The 14,071-nt window shown below is 43.6% G+C and overlaps 1 protein-coding gene across 1 annotated transcript in view; it reads right to left on the bottom strand.

Annotated features, from left to right (window-relative positions):
* Positions 1-14,071, bottom strand: part of LOC111977947 (PDZ domain-containing protein 7-like) — a 50,757-nt gene that overhangs the window by 6,443 nt on the left and 30,243 nt on the right. The window contains exons 8-14 of the mRNA XM_070448704.1: positions 11,747-11,980; positions 10,751-10,923; positions 8,449-8,540; positions 8,166-8,257; positions 7,038-7,132; positions 5,607-5,658; positions 3,189-3,899 (exon numbers count right to left, since the gene is read on the bottom strand). Of these exons, the coding sequence (XP_070304805.1) occupies positions 3,189-3,899; positions 5,607-5,658; positions 7,038-7,132; positions 8,166-8,257; positions 8,449-8,540; positions 10,751-10,923; positions 11,747-11,980 (1,449 nt within the window). The remainder of the gene's footprint in view (positions 1-3,188; positions 3,900-5,606; positions 5,659-7,037; positions 7,133-8,165; positions 8,258-8,448; positions 8,541-10,750; positions 10,924-11,746; positions 11,981-14,071) is intronic.

Below are 14,071 nucleotides of genomic sequence, written 5' to 3'. Positions count from 1 at the left end.
AACAGTATGCACATTGCAATTTATTGCCCTGGCCACATCTGCAGTCCTCATGCCTCCTTGCAGCATGCCTAAGGCACGTTCAYGCAGATGAGCAGGGACCCTGGGCATCTTACTTTTGGTGTTTTTCAGAGTCAGTAGAAAGGCCACTTTAGTGTCCTAAGTTTTCATAACTGTGACCTTAATTGCCTCCTGTCTGTAAGCTGTTAATGTCTTAACGACCATTCCACAGRTGCATGTTCATTAATTGTTTATGGTTCATTGAACGAGCATGGGAAACAGTGTTTAAACCCTTTACAATGAAGATCTGTGAAGTTATTTGGATTTTTACTAATTATCTTTGAAAGACAGGGTCCTGAAAAAGGGACGTTTCTTTTCTTGCTGAGTTTATAAGAAAATCTGAGAGATAATAAATTATTTTTTTACATGTATTTATCCCTTTATTTTTTGCATTAAACTATCTCCATATATACTTCCATTCATTTTTTTTACTGGTACCGGGGACCTTCAGTCCTAGAGCAAAACAGAGTCTCTCAGGTTTCCACAGAGGGGTCATATTAGTGTGTAGCCCAAACCGTTTGGAAGCTGTAGACAGAAGTTGGCAGAAGAGGCTGTACCGACTTCAGACAAGACTTGTCAAACCAACRTTTTTGGGAGAAGACTGATTTTCAGGAAGTCTCATGGTCTGACAAATACCGCTGTAGCTCTGCCACCGTTCACCGCAGTTGCAGAAGGGCGATATCGGCGGTTGTGGTGGATTGTTATTTCTAGCTTAAACAGACAGACTTTGATGGGGAATGTTGTATTATGTTAATTAGATTTCCGCAGCAGCGTGGAAATTGTAGGCTAAGATGGATCAATGACATTGTAGTTTCTCCACAATACTAACGTAAATGACAGAGTGAAAAGAAGGAAGCCTGTACAAAATAWCAATATTCCACAACATGCATCCTGTTTGCAATAAGGCACTAAACTAAAACGGCAAAGAAATGTGTCCTGAATACAAAGAGTTATGTTTGGGGTCATTCCAACAACACATCACTAAGAACTGTACCACTCTTCATATTTTCAAGCATGGTGGTGGCTGCATCGTGTTATGCGTGTGCTTGTCATCGGCAAGGACTAGGGAGTTTTTAGGATAAAAATACACAGAATAGCACTAAGCAAAGGCAGAATCCTAGATGAAAACCTGATTCAGCCTGCTTTTCAGYAGATACTGAGAGACAAATACACCATTTGGCAGGACAATAATCTAAAAGACAATATCAAATATACATTGGAGTTGCTTACCAAGACAACATTGAATGCTCATGAGTGTCCTAGTTACAACTTTGAATTAAATCAGCTTTAAAATCAATAGAAAGACTTGAAAATGGCTAACATTCCAACAGACAGAGCTTGAAGAATCTGGAAAATAATAATGTGCCAATATTGTACAATCCAGGTGTGCAAAGTTCTTAGAGACCAAGAAAGACTCACAGCTGTAATCACTGCCAAAGGTTATTATAACATCTATTGACTCAGGGGTGTGAATGCTTACGGTGCATTCGGAAAGTATTCAGACCCCTTRACTTTTTTCACATTTTGTTACATTATAGCCTTATTCTAAAATGTATTAAATAGTTTCTTATCAATCTACTCACAATAACCAATAATGACAAAGCAAAAACCGATTGACATTTTTGCAAATGTATATATAAAAAAAGGAAATATCACATTTACATAAGTATTCAGACCCTTTACTTTGTCGAAGCACCTTTGGCAGCGATTACAGCCTCAAATCTTCTTGGGAATGGCGCTACAAGCTTGGCACACCTATATTTGGGGAGTTTCTCCCATTCTTCTCTGCAGATCCTCTCAAGCTCTGTCAGGTTGGATGGGGAGCGTTGCTGCGCCGCTATTTTCAGGTCTCTCCAGAGATGTTCGATCAGGTTCAAGTCCGGGCTCTGGCTGGGCCACAAAAGGACATTCAGAGACTTGTCCCAAAGCCACTCCTGCGTTGTCTTGGCTGTGTGCTTAGGGTCATTATCCTGTTGGAAGGTGAACCTTTGCCCCAGTCAGAGGTCCTGAGCGCTCTGGAGCAGGTTTTCATCAAGGATCTCTCTCTACTTTGCTCCGTTCMTCTTTCCCTCGATCCTGACTATTCTCCCAGTTCCTGCCACTGAAAAATATCCCCACAGCATGATGCTGCCACCATCATGCTTCACTGTAGGGATGGTGCCGGGTTTCYTCCAGACGTGCTGCTTGGCATTCAGGCCAAAGAGTTCAATCTTGGTTTCATCAGACCAAAGAATCTTGTTTCTCATGGTCTGGAGTCCATTGTTTTCTTGGGGACCTTCAATGCTGCAGAAATGTGTTGGTACCCTTCCCCAGATCTGTGACTCGACACAATCCTGTCTCGGAGCTCTATGGACAATTCAGTCGACATCATGGCTTGGTTTTTGCTCTAACATGCACTGTCAACTGTGGGACCTTATATAGAAAGGTGTGTGCCTTTCCAAATCATGTCCAATCAATTGAATTTACCGCAGGTGGACTCCAATCAAGTTGTAGAAACATCTCAAGGATGATCAATGGAAACAGGATGCACCTGATCTCAATGTCGAGTCTCATAGCAAAGGGTCTGAATACTTATGTTAATAAAGTATCTGTTTTTTTTTTGTAATACATTTGCAAAAATGTCTTAAAACCTGTATCTGCTTTGTCATTATAGGGTATTGTGTGTAGATTGATGAGAAAAAAATGTATTACATGTTTTTTTCAGACTAACACCAAAATGTGGTATAAGTCAAAGGGTATGAATACTATCTGAAAGCAGTGTAAGTACATGTATAGTATGTGTGAGTATATGCTTGAGCATTTATGTCAATCTTCCCTTCCAATATTATGGGATTTTAACACTATGTGATGATCAATGAGAACGTATGAACTGCTTTTGTTTTGTAAAGTGCCAAATGTATTGAATTTATTGCATTTGTTGACTGTAGAGCTGGGGGGATATCCAATAAAATATATGTAAAAATTGAACAAAAAAAGACAGTTGAATCAGATGTGTTACACTTTGTAAACAGCCTTACAAGGGGTTTATTTTATACAGGGCCATTGTTATGTAATAACACTGATCTCTACTGGTAAGGTAGAGTACTAGCAGGCTGCAGATTAGTTGGCGACTCTCGAATAGGCCTACTCACCCAGAGACTGTTTCGTTTTGGAGATGGTCACCGTGGTGATCTCATACTCCTGAATGGCTACAGGTGTTGCGTTTCCATGGTGACCATTCTGCGACCGTCCCGGCGAAAGTCTGTTCACTTGCTTCACCTTCCCTCTCTGCCCTTGTCCCCCCCTCTCCCTCCCTGTCGAGGGGCTTCGGTCCTTTGGGGGGGGCTCAAGCACCTGAGCCAGGGTGGGTTGAATGTTCCTGGGGGGTAAGTGTACTCTCACCTCCATATACCCCTCGGCCATCCCTCCCTTCCTCTCAGAGCCGCCCTCCCATTGGTCCCTCCTGACCCTTCCATTATGTTCGTTCCTCACCGGCAACCGCCCCCGCTCAGGAGTGGTATCTTCCGACAGCAATGAGGTCTCATCATAGTGCCGGGGCCAGGACAAACCATTGTCTCGCCTATGGGGAGAGTGGTTGGTTTGGGGTTGGCGTCTGGTAGTGTGTGAGGATTCTGTGAGGAGCCAGTTGGGGGGTGAGGGGCTCGGAGAGCGTGAGCGTGGGGTGTGGTGGGTGTAGCTGTCCACGGGGACATCCAAGAGGGGGGTGAAAGCACGGGAAGGGGGCAGGAGACCATCCTGGAGGCCAGACACACGTAGTCTCTCTAGGTCTTCCATCAGCTGACGGTCTCTCCCCAAGTCCTTGGCTGGCTGAAGCTGGAAACCACCATGGTAGTCTGGAGAGGAGATATGCATGTTATCACACACATATTAACACACACACAGACACTCGCTCATTCCCTTTAACCCCAGAAGACCCACTGTATTGTACCAATATTCTAAACCTTCCTAGCACTGGTCAACCGTCTGTTTGGCAGTGACACTGAGTGGGAGTTTACAAAATGGAGTCCATTCACCAAAGGGCCCAATCTGCATATCTCTATCGGAGGTCATCACCCTGACCTGTCAGAACTCACTGGCTGTGTTTGACATGTCCGTTTTCTTCCACCCTGGTGGAGTCAGCTGACCTTTCAACCCCTTAACCCCTCACCTCTGAGTGCTAGATGGCTGTGGTCATTTACTTCTGTGGCGGCGGTAGAAAATGCCTTCGCTCTGTGTTTTTTTTTACTCTTGAATGGAGAGAGAGTTTGAGAAGCTTTTAACATGCACTGTGTCTGACTCTTGAATTGGTCTAGTTTGAGAAAGGCTTCAAAGGCTCCATGCAGTCAGCCCACGCATGTCTATGACTTAGCACTGCTCCTCTCTGGCTTTTGTGTTTCTCACAGAGACGTAATACAAGCCTTCCTACTGAAGTCATCTGACATAGGCCTGTGTGTGTGTGTGTGTGTGTGTGTCGGTGTCGTGTTTGGTGTGTGTGTGTGTGTGTGGTGTGTGTGTGTTGTGCGTGTGTGTTGTGTGCTAGTGGTGTGGTGTAGTGCGGGCTGGGCCTACTAAGCGACGATAAGCGGTTTGCTTAGGGCCCCGGCTTAGTCGGGGTCTCAAGAGCTCAGTTGGGGTCTTACTGTTAAAAGGTTATAGTAGTAGAATAGACAATGTGCAATTTCAAAATGTTGTTGTGCATCAGCCATTTTTCTTTTGTTATGTCAGTCACTGGCAGTCACTCAATTAGCCCATGCATGTCAGCTAACATGTTTAGTCAGTTAGTTTAGCTAGCCATCTAAACTTGTAGTAATCATGGCTGAGTTATCAACCAGGCACGAAGAGCACATGCCCAGGGGCCTTGACCTCCAGGGGTCCCCCATTGATTTTGGTAGTCACTCTCATGCAAATATCATATTAATATGGCAYAGGGTATGWCAAAATKTGTAGAATTGCAAGAAATTTGTTAGAATATATCTAAATCTTCTCTCCGGCCCTTGCCAAAATGTGTAGAATTGCAGGAAATTATCTRTCATGAATTTGTCCCACAGACCCATGGCAAAATGTGTAAAATTGCAGCAAACTTGCTCTGAAACTGCAACATTTTCTCTGCACCTCATTGCAAAATGTGTTGAATTACTGGAAATTAACTCTAAAACATACTTTTTTTTCTTTCTACCGTCAAGACGGGGGCCACTAAAAGGTTTTGACCTCGAGGTGGGGGSCCCCCTAACAACATTTTGTTTAGGGACCACCAAAACTCTAGGGCCGGCCCTGTGTGTGTGCTGCATGTGTATGAAATGGATATTGGATATTGAGCAGGTGTTTCCGTCAGACAGGATATGAGATGTACTGGAAAAGGAGGGAGGTGAGAGGAGATATGAAAAGAGGAGAAGAAGAGACACAGGAAGAGATGAGGAGGAAGAGGATAAGTTCTCTGGTTATATAATAGCAGAGGAGAGCCGGTAAAGAGAAATAGAGATGGGCGGAGAGGAGAAAAGAGGAAGAGAGGGAGGGAGGGGGGAATGAGGGGCATTAAACACCACACACAGACAGAGAGAGAGCCTGGGATGGGGTGATGAGGTGTCGTGAGGGTCCACTGCGAGGAGAGCGCAGGACAGGAGACTACTGAGGATAGAGAACACAACCAAGATGATGAAAACATACAATACTAGAATACAAACAAATTACCCCCCCCCAAAAAAAAACTCCCTCTACTCCCCCCAACTCCATCCCACCACCAAGCCACTGTCACCAATGCGACCAACCTGAACAAAAGACACAATTAAGGAAAACAACAATGCAAACAAACAAAGACAATCAAGACAACAAAAAACAAAACAGCAAGGCCAACTGTATGTGTTTATGGCAAGTGTGGCACTATTTACATGTGATAGTCCTAAGGTGTGTGCACCGCTGGCGTTGAAGCACACATAGTGCATTCACACGCGTACAAGCACCCTGCTATGTACTCAGCCTGATGGCAAACAGTCATTGATGTTAACAGCATTCAAAACTGTATTTTGCGGGGGAATGGTTATTTTACATTTGTCTAATTGACCGTCATTATATCCCCCACACCTAGATAGTAAACTCTCCACTCCCACTTGTCGTCAGTTCCACAATTCCACAACCCCAGCTTTCCTCTGCCCATCCCCACCCATTCTGCGTGCCACCACTCTTCTGATTTCTACGCGCCATATTTACATGTATCTTTCAACCTATGCGTTGTGAGTTTAACATACAATTAAATGCTATCTAACCGAATAGAAATCCAGACAAGGTATTAAGAGTATTATATATTAGCAAATTGAACTTGACCAAGTCTCTCCAGATCTTCAACAATGCTTTTCTAGGGTCAATTTTTAAGGATAATGTCTATGCTTTTTTAGCCATTCCGACCTAGAGTCCAGAAACAGGCTATACGAGGGCTAATACCATCGAACAAAGTGTACTCCTAAGTTTGATTGCGTATCCTCGCACACAAAAATCTGCATGAGCTGCGATTTGCAATGCCCCAAATACTGTCCATTTTATTTCGGTGCCATCACGTATCCTAGTGAGGTCAGACAAGTTACACTACACTCAATTAGTATTTGGCTAGCATCTACTTTTAAATTGTTTTAACTTTGGGTCAACGTTTTACAGCCTAGGTACCTTCACAAGCTTTTCCCACAATAAATTGGGTGAATTTGGCCCATTCCTCTGGACAGAGCTAGTGTAACTGGATGCAGATTCTTCGTAGCGCCTCCGCCTTGCTCACACATGCTTTTCAGTTTTTTTTCTATGGGATTGAGGTCAGGGCTTTGTGATGGCCATCCGATACCTTGACTTTGTTGTCCTTAACCATTTTGCCACAGCTTTGGAAGTATGCTTGGGGTCATTGTCCATTTGGAAGACCCATTTGCGACCAAGCTTTAACTTCCTGACTGATGTCTTGAGATATTCTTCAATATATCCACATAATTTTCCTCCTCATGATGCATCTATTTTGTGAAGTGCACCAGTCCCTCCTGCAGCAAAGCACCCCCAAACATGATGCTGCCACCCCCATCTTTCCGACGGTTGGATGAGTGTTCTTCGGCTTGCAAGCTTCCCCCTTTTCCCAACATAACAATGGTCATTATGGCCAAACAGTTCTATTTTTGTTTCATCAGACATTTCTCCAAAAAGTATGATATTTGTCCCCAGTGCAGTTGCAAACCGTTGCGGTCTTTTTTATGGCAGGTTGGAGCGGTGGCTCTTCCTTGCTGAGCAGCCTTTCAGGTTATGTCGATATAGGACTCGTTTCAGCATCCAGCATCTTCACAAGGTCCTTTGCTGTTGTTCTGGATTGATTTGCATACTTTTCGCCACCAAAGTGCGTTCATCTTCAGGAGACAGAACGCGTCTCCTTCTCTGAGCGAGCGACGGCTGCATGGTCCCATGGTGTTTATACTTGTGTACTATTGTTTGTACAGTATGAACGTGGTACCTTCAGCGTTTTGGAAATTGCTTCCAAGGATGAACCAGACTCGTGGAGGTCTAATGTTTTTTCTGAGGGTCATAGCTTAGTTTCCTTTTCTTGAGTCTTTTTCCTCCATGACTGTCCTAGCATACAGACGGCACATGAGTTTGAAGTTAGAGCCTCGAATAATCACATCCACACGTACACCTCCAATTGACTCAAATGATGTCAATTAGCCTATCAGAAGCTTCTAAAGCCATGACATMATTTTCTGGAATTTTCCAAGCTGTTTAAAGGCACAGCCAACTTAGTGTATGTAAACTTCTGACCCACTGGAATTGTGATAAAGTGAATTATAAGTAAAATAATTTGTCTGTAAACAATTGTTGGAAAARTTACTTGTGTCATGCACAAAGTAGGTGTCCTAACCGACTTGCCAAAACTATAGTTTGTTAACAAGAAATTTGTGGAGTGGTTGAAAAACGAGTTTTAATGACTCCAACYTAAATGTATTCAACTGTACTTTCCTATTTATGCTATTTTTGTTCCTCTGCCAATTTTGATCCTTTATATTGRGCAGACAGACCAGTTCCCTACCTCCTCCCGCTGCCACCTGCCTCTTCTATAAGGAGTTAGCACTAGAGCAGAAACAGACTGGCGCCCCGGATATTTTTGATGTTCTTACATGAGCGGCTCTTCAGTATGTCGTAGGCCTCCAGTTCAAAGGGCATGACAATACTGTCAAAACGGCCCATCTCTGTAGGAGGGATCAGCATCCTGGAAAGAGACAGAGAGAGGCTTGGTGAGAGGAACTACACACGCAGACACACACACACGCCTGCTTTGTCGTATCAGTAGTAGTGACACACCATGGAGTGCATTAACCACACTAGCATATAGCACACACACACAAACATCCCACATGTAAACACACGCATGGACGGACACACGCGCGCACACACACACACCTGATCTCTCGTATCAGTAGTAGTTTCTCAGGTCGGTCCAGTATGGCCAGTAGAGGGTGTACTAGATCCTCCACCACACACGCCAACATAAACTGATACAGAGAGAGAGAAAGAGAGAGGGTTCATCTTAATAGTCTATAATAAATAATGTTGTTTTCCTTTCCTACATCTGAAACAACTGGACAGGTGAGAGAAGATTCACAGTATTCATCTTAAAAAATGTACCCCTAGGTCAAGCCCCTATTCCCTTCCCTCTACCCCCTATGCACRTGTGTGGATTTGAGACAAGGTACAGATGATGCCACCCTGATAGCTTATGCAGAGTTCTGAAGGAAAATCTGAGGAGTTGATCATTTTGGTGTGAGGAGTAGAGCGAGTGAGTGTGACGGATAGAGAGAGAAAGAGAGGAGCTCCATCAGAAGCATTGTTTATTTAAAAACWTCCATACAATACCAGACACATATCACTAACCCTTTTGTCTATAGCAAAAAATATCACTAGACTGGGAGAGCGAGATCAGATGATGGCCGATATTTGACCCTTGTCATACAGGTGTTGGATCTTAATTKAATCACTMTTTTGTTGCAGATAGGAAATTCAACTTGTAGTGTATTTGAGTTTCAGACTTGATTTGCCCTAACGAAAAATGTACGTATCAACCCCTACAAAAATGTCCATTAATTATAATCCACATAATAATTCACATTTCCTGTTGCTGCAGGATTATTTTTCTGCTGTCGCAAACTGGCTCAAATTAAGATCCTACATCTGTAAATGACGTGGAAAATCTGTCTTTTGTCTGAGACGCCGGCGGACACACCAATCATTGTCAGWCATTCAGACACACACAGGAAACCATACTTTACATGAAACTCATCAGTCTACAGTACTATGGGTACAGTCTGTTCACTGTTAGCTGCTCCGAAAGTGGTAGGTATGTCTGAATCTGAGAGGAACCAACATCTTCCTCAAGCTGTGCGCCAGAGGCAAAAATAACTGATCCCTGCCATGAAGGCTGCCAGAAAGCGTGCGAACGTTGCTTAAATCCACTAGACAGGCTCATCCCAGCTAACAATTCTAGGGAGAGAAAGTTTTTTTTATGTTACCCGTAATGTTCCCCTGATGTTTGAGTGTCCAGTTTTCCGTTAGTTGGGGGAACATTCTATGTATGTTAGTTAAAACCTCCTAAGAAACTAATATAACATGTTAGACATGTTTCATGGGAACAACACTCCTGTGTCTAGTTTTCTGAGGGCWAGGAGAATATTCCATCAATGTCACACCAAACATACACAGAACATGGTTGCTATGTTTTCAGAATATAAAATAATAATATTAAATTACTGTATGAATAAACAAACAAGTGTGTCAAATATGTAAGTTAAAAGCTGTCTGTGTCCCTAGCATTGTCAAAAGACAGCGAGCTGTGACTGGATCAACGGTTCACCAATCAGGGCCTTGATGGGCTTGGGAACAGTAACAAGGTGTGATGTATAATGAAACTAGGGTGTGTGTGCCCTGGGTAGAACACATTTTTTGGGGGTGGGGGACGTTTCTTTGCGACCATCAGGTGACGTCCCAAGGACAAACTAGAAACTGGACAAAAACCTCCAGGGGACCATGACACAACATTACAAGAATGTCCTGAAAAAACATACCCGGGACAAACCGGGAACAAGACAAAACGTCCTCGGGGGGCCATGACACAACGTACCAAGAAAGTCTTAAAAACGTCCTCAGGGACGACCCCAGGGCCAACAGGGAACTACTGTAGACAAAACCTCTAGGGGACCATGACTCAATGTCCTGACGACTTCAAGGGACCATTTCGTGACATCCCGCCCCGCATCCAGCCCCGCATCACACACACACACACACACACACACACACACACTTACACTCACAAGTGCCTGATTGAAATAATGTTATTTTCTTGCTTTGTTATTTTTGTTTCTGTGGTGGGTATGTCTGATTCTTTCATTTCTACGGACATCAAAGTGGTAAGGTCTAGGAAGAGGGGCAAGGAATTGTTTCTGGATTGGCCCTTGCACTGTTTCAGACAGCCATTCCGGCTCAGTAGCTCTGCAGTGTCTCACTCAATATGCTGTTTTGTTTTAGGAACTCACTTACCTGCATTGTCTTATGACAGTCAATACAGCTCAGCATTTTCCCTCTCTGAGTGTCTCAGTCTGCCAATTTGGTTCAGAATTTACTCTTAAAATGTCTCCATTAGCCATTACAGCTCAGAACAGCCCCATTTACAGTGTTTCACTTAGTTTGACATTTTGGCTCAGTGACTCACCCGCTTACAGTGTCTCATGACTGCWGTGACTTCGTCCTGACTGAGCAGTTTCCTGGCCATGTTCTCCACTTGTCCCAGGGTCTCAGGGTGAAGCAGGGGGCTGCTGTCCTTCACCCCAGCACGGGTCTCCCTTGGAGCGGTCAGCAGCTGGAATGGACGACCCCTCTCTTTATCTAGGGAGTCAGGGRGTCAGATATCCGGGGATATATAGAACAACATGATCACACAATGAACGTTCACATTGGTCAAATAACACAGCGACAGAAAATGTGCTTGTTCTCTGAACCACAAAATTACAGAGCTACTGAGTGAGTAGTAGTAGTAGTAAAATGCTAGAGAGTGATTAGGGAACATCTGTTTAGCGACGCTAGCGAGTTGGTAGAGGTAAGGGTGAGGTATAATAGCCAGTGGGGTTAGGTTTAAGAGGGTTTCTGTTTATGCTGGTATCAAACCGTGGGTTGCACAGTGGGGTTAGTGTTAGGGTTGTGGTTGAGAGTTAGGGTTGAGGCTATGGTTAGAGTTAAACCGGGATGTGGGCATGAAGCTAGGGTTAGGGTTAGGGTCGATATATGATTAGGGTTGAACCAGGATGTGGGCATGAAGCTAGGGTTAGGGTCGAGGCTATGGTTAGAGTTAAACCGAGATGTGGGCATGAAGCTAGGGTTAGGGTTAGGGTCGATATATGATTAGGGTTGAACCAGGATGTGGGCATGAAGCTAGGGTTAGGGTCGAGCTATGGTTAGGGTTGAACCGGGATCTGGGCATTAAGCTAGGGTTAGGGTTAGGGTCGTGGCTATGGTCAGGGTTAGGATCGTGGCTATGGTCAGGGTTAAACAGGGATATGGGCGTGAAGGTCTCCAGTCTGAGATGGAAGGACTGGTGCTTTTGTGTGTCTGATTGCTAACATGCATGCATTCATGTGTTTGTGTGGTTGTCCAAGTGAATGTAGGATGTGTCTTTCTATAAAGTTGTGCCAGTGTATCTTGGTCCTCTCACCTTTGTCAGCATGGTGGGAGGGTGATTTAAATCGACCCCTGTGGGAGTCCCCTGTCCCTGTCTCTCTACTGTCCCGTGATGTGTCTCTCTCTCTTCTGTTCCTGGACATGTCTCTCCGTGCATCTCTCTTGAAAAGGAGGCTGACGAAGGTCTTGGAGCGCTGCAGGGTCTTGCTGCCCTCTCTCTCTCCTGCACTCTTCTCCTTTCCCTGCTTCTTCTTCTTCTGCTTGTCCTCTGAGGGAGCAGCATGGATAGAGATCAAGGTTAATGCACCACCTCGTGATTTGTTAAGTGACATCATAATATACTGTATTGTGACTAGCACTCCCTCTACTCTTCACTTCTTCTGCAGCTGTTGCTTGTCCTTTGGTGGTTAGGGGGAACGGTCAAATCAAGTAAGGCCCTGCGATCCCCAGGAAACTTTGGTGTGGGCCCTAGGTCAGGGAAAACTGACAGAAAGCCTGGTCACCCATGATACAAGTTAGTATTCGACATCCATCCATGTCTGAGGATGTCGGGAGATGACGTCGAAACCAGCCACTAGGGGGCAACAGTGAGCACTGTTACCTTCAAGTAGGTTTTTTTCAGGTGTTGTGGATGGGAATGGCAAATGGGTGTAATCATCTGCCTCTGATTCCAAAGGTTGAAAGTTAAAATCCAGTAATACAATATATTTTGTGGATTTTTTTTTTAACCCTATCCCAAACCTTAACTCTTACCTAACCATTGGGAGTTAATGCCTAAACTTAAGATTTTGGAGTTAATGCCTGAACTTAACTTTAAACACTTTGCAACAACTTCAACATGGATGAACATCTAATTCTGACGTGAGACTGTGAGAGCTTGTTGGACATAGGGCTTCTATCATAGTTACATAGATGCCCTATCAGAATTACATAGGAGCCCTATCATGKGTACATAGATGTCCTATCATGGTTACATAGTTGCCCTATCATAGTGTGATGGAACATTTTATGTTTTTGCTTTTCTAATAACCAATTTCTGTATTCATGCAAGTGACTGAACGACCCTCCTCACATGCATGACCCAGTATTGGTCGGTCACATGAATGAAGCAAACTTTAATGATGAATTAATTATGAATGATGAATAAGCTAAATCCTGCAAATATAACTTGTCTSTATATARGAGAACTAACGGGACTACCCCAGGTGGAGCTCCTGATTGACATCTGTACTTGGTGCATTGAGTTGGTTGGAACCTCTCCAGCGCGCTGATAATAAAGGATGATTCATTCAAGATTGACTTTGATTGTCCCTGGTGGTAATTTCCACGACAATTTGGCGTCAATGATCAGGATGATTGATTCTGCATGCGGAGCTTTCCAGTGGGGGTCTGCAAGGAAAACCAATGCCGCATTTTATGAAGCTTGAGGAAAATTCCCATCTGACCAAAAGCTATGAGCTGCCTGGAGGAGACACAACATCCGCAAACAATTGAGGGACACGGCAACTAATTTCAGTAAGTCAATTTAAATGAATTTGTATAAAAATTTTAAAACATTATAATAAAATCAATAAAACGAAACATAAAAATGGAGGAGGGTACCACTAGTCTTAAGTCAAGTAATAGCATGAAGTGAATGTGGATGTGAGATGTGTGAGTATAGTGAATGTTTATGTGAAAGTTGTGTGAGTGTGGAAAGTATTAAGATGATTGAAATTGGGWTAATAACAGGATTGAAATATGGCTATTAAGCTGATTGAAATCTGGATATTAAAATATTGAAATTTGGATGTTAAGGAATATTAGTTAAGTGACTGAAATTCGGATAGTAAGCTGATTGAAATGTGCATAATAAGTACTGAGTGAATGTGGGAAAGTGCGTCTGTTATTCTATATGTATGCAGCAAGACTATAGAATCTATAGGGACCATAGCATTTATGACTACATAAACTTCTAAGATTATAGACACTGAGAGACTATAGAGACGTGAGACTATAGATACTATAAAGAGCATAGGTACTGTAGAGACTATGGYGACTGTAGAGACTATGGAAGAACCGTGGTAGTGATACATATGACAGACTTAGAGAGAAGACTACAGCGAGAGCAAGTAACGGTACCATGGAAAGCCCCGCTGACAGCTGTCTGTAGGCATTTATAAGAGAAGTGTCTACAGTACGTGTTCTGCAGTGACTAACAATAGCACAAGGTGCTATTCTATATGTATAGGAGATACATATGGTGCATAGGAAGTAACGACAAGAGAATAATTGAAGAGGTACATGGAGAAATAAGGGAGATTACTGAGTGTGTTTGGGAATAGTACTAAGTGAAAGTTGTGTGAGTGTGGAGGGGCGT

The sequence above is a fragment of the Salvelinus sp. IW2-2015 genome, linkage group LG18 (assembly GCF_002910315.2).
Source record: "Salvelinus sp. IW2-2015 linkage group LG18, ASM291031v2, whole genome shotgun sequence".
Taxonomy (NCBI): Eukaryota; Metazoa; Chordata; class Actinopteri; order Salmoniformes; family Salmonidae; genus Salvelinus; species Salvelinus sp. IW2-2015.
The sequence above is the reverse complement of the archived record's forward strand: the minus strand, read 5'-3'. Positions and strand labels throughout refer to the sequence as shown.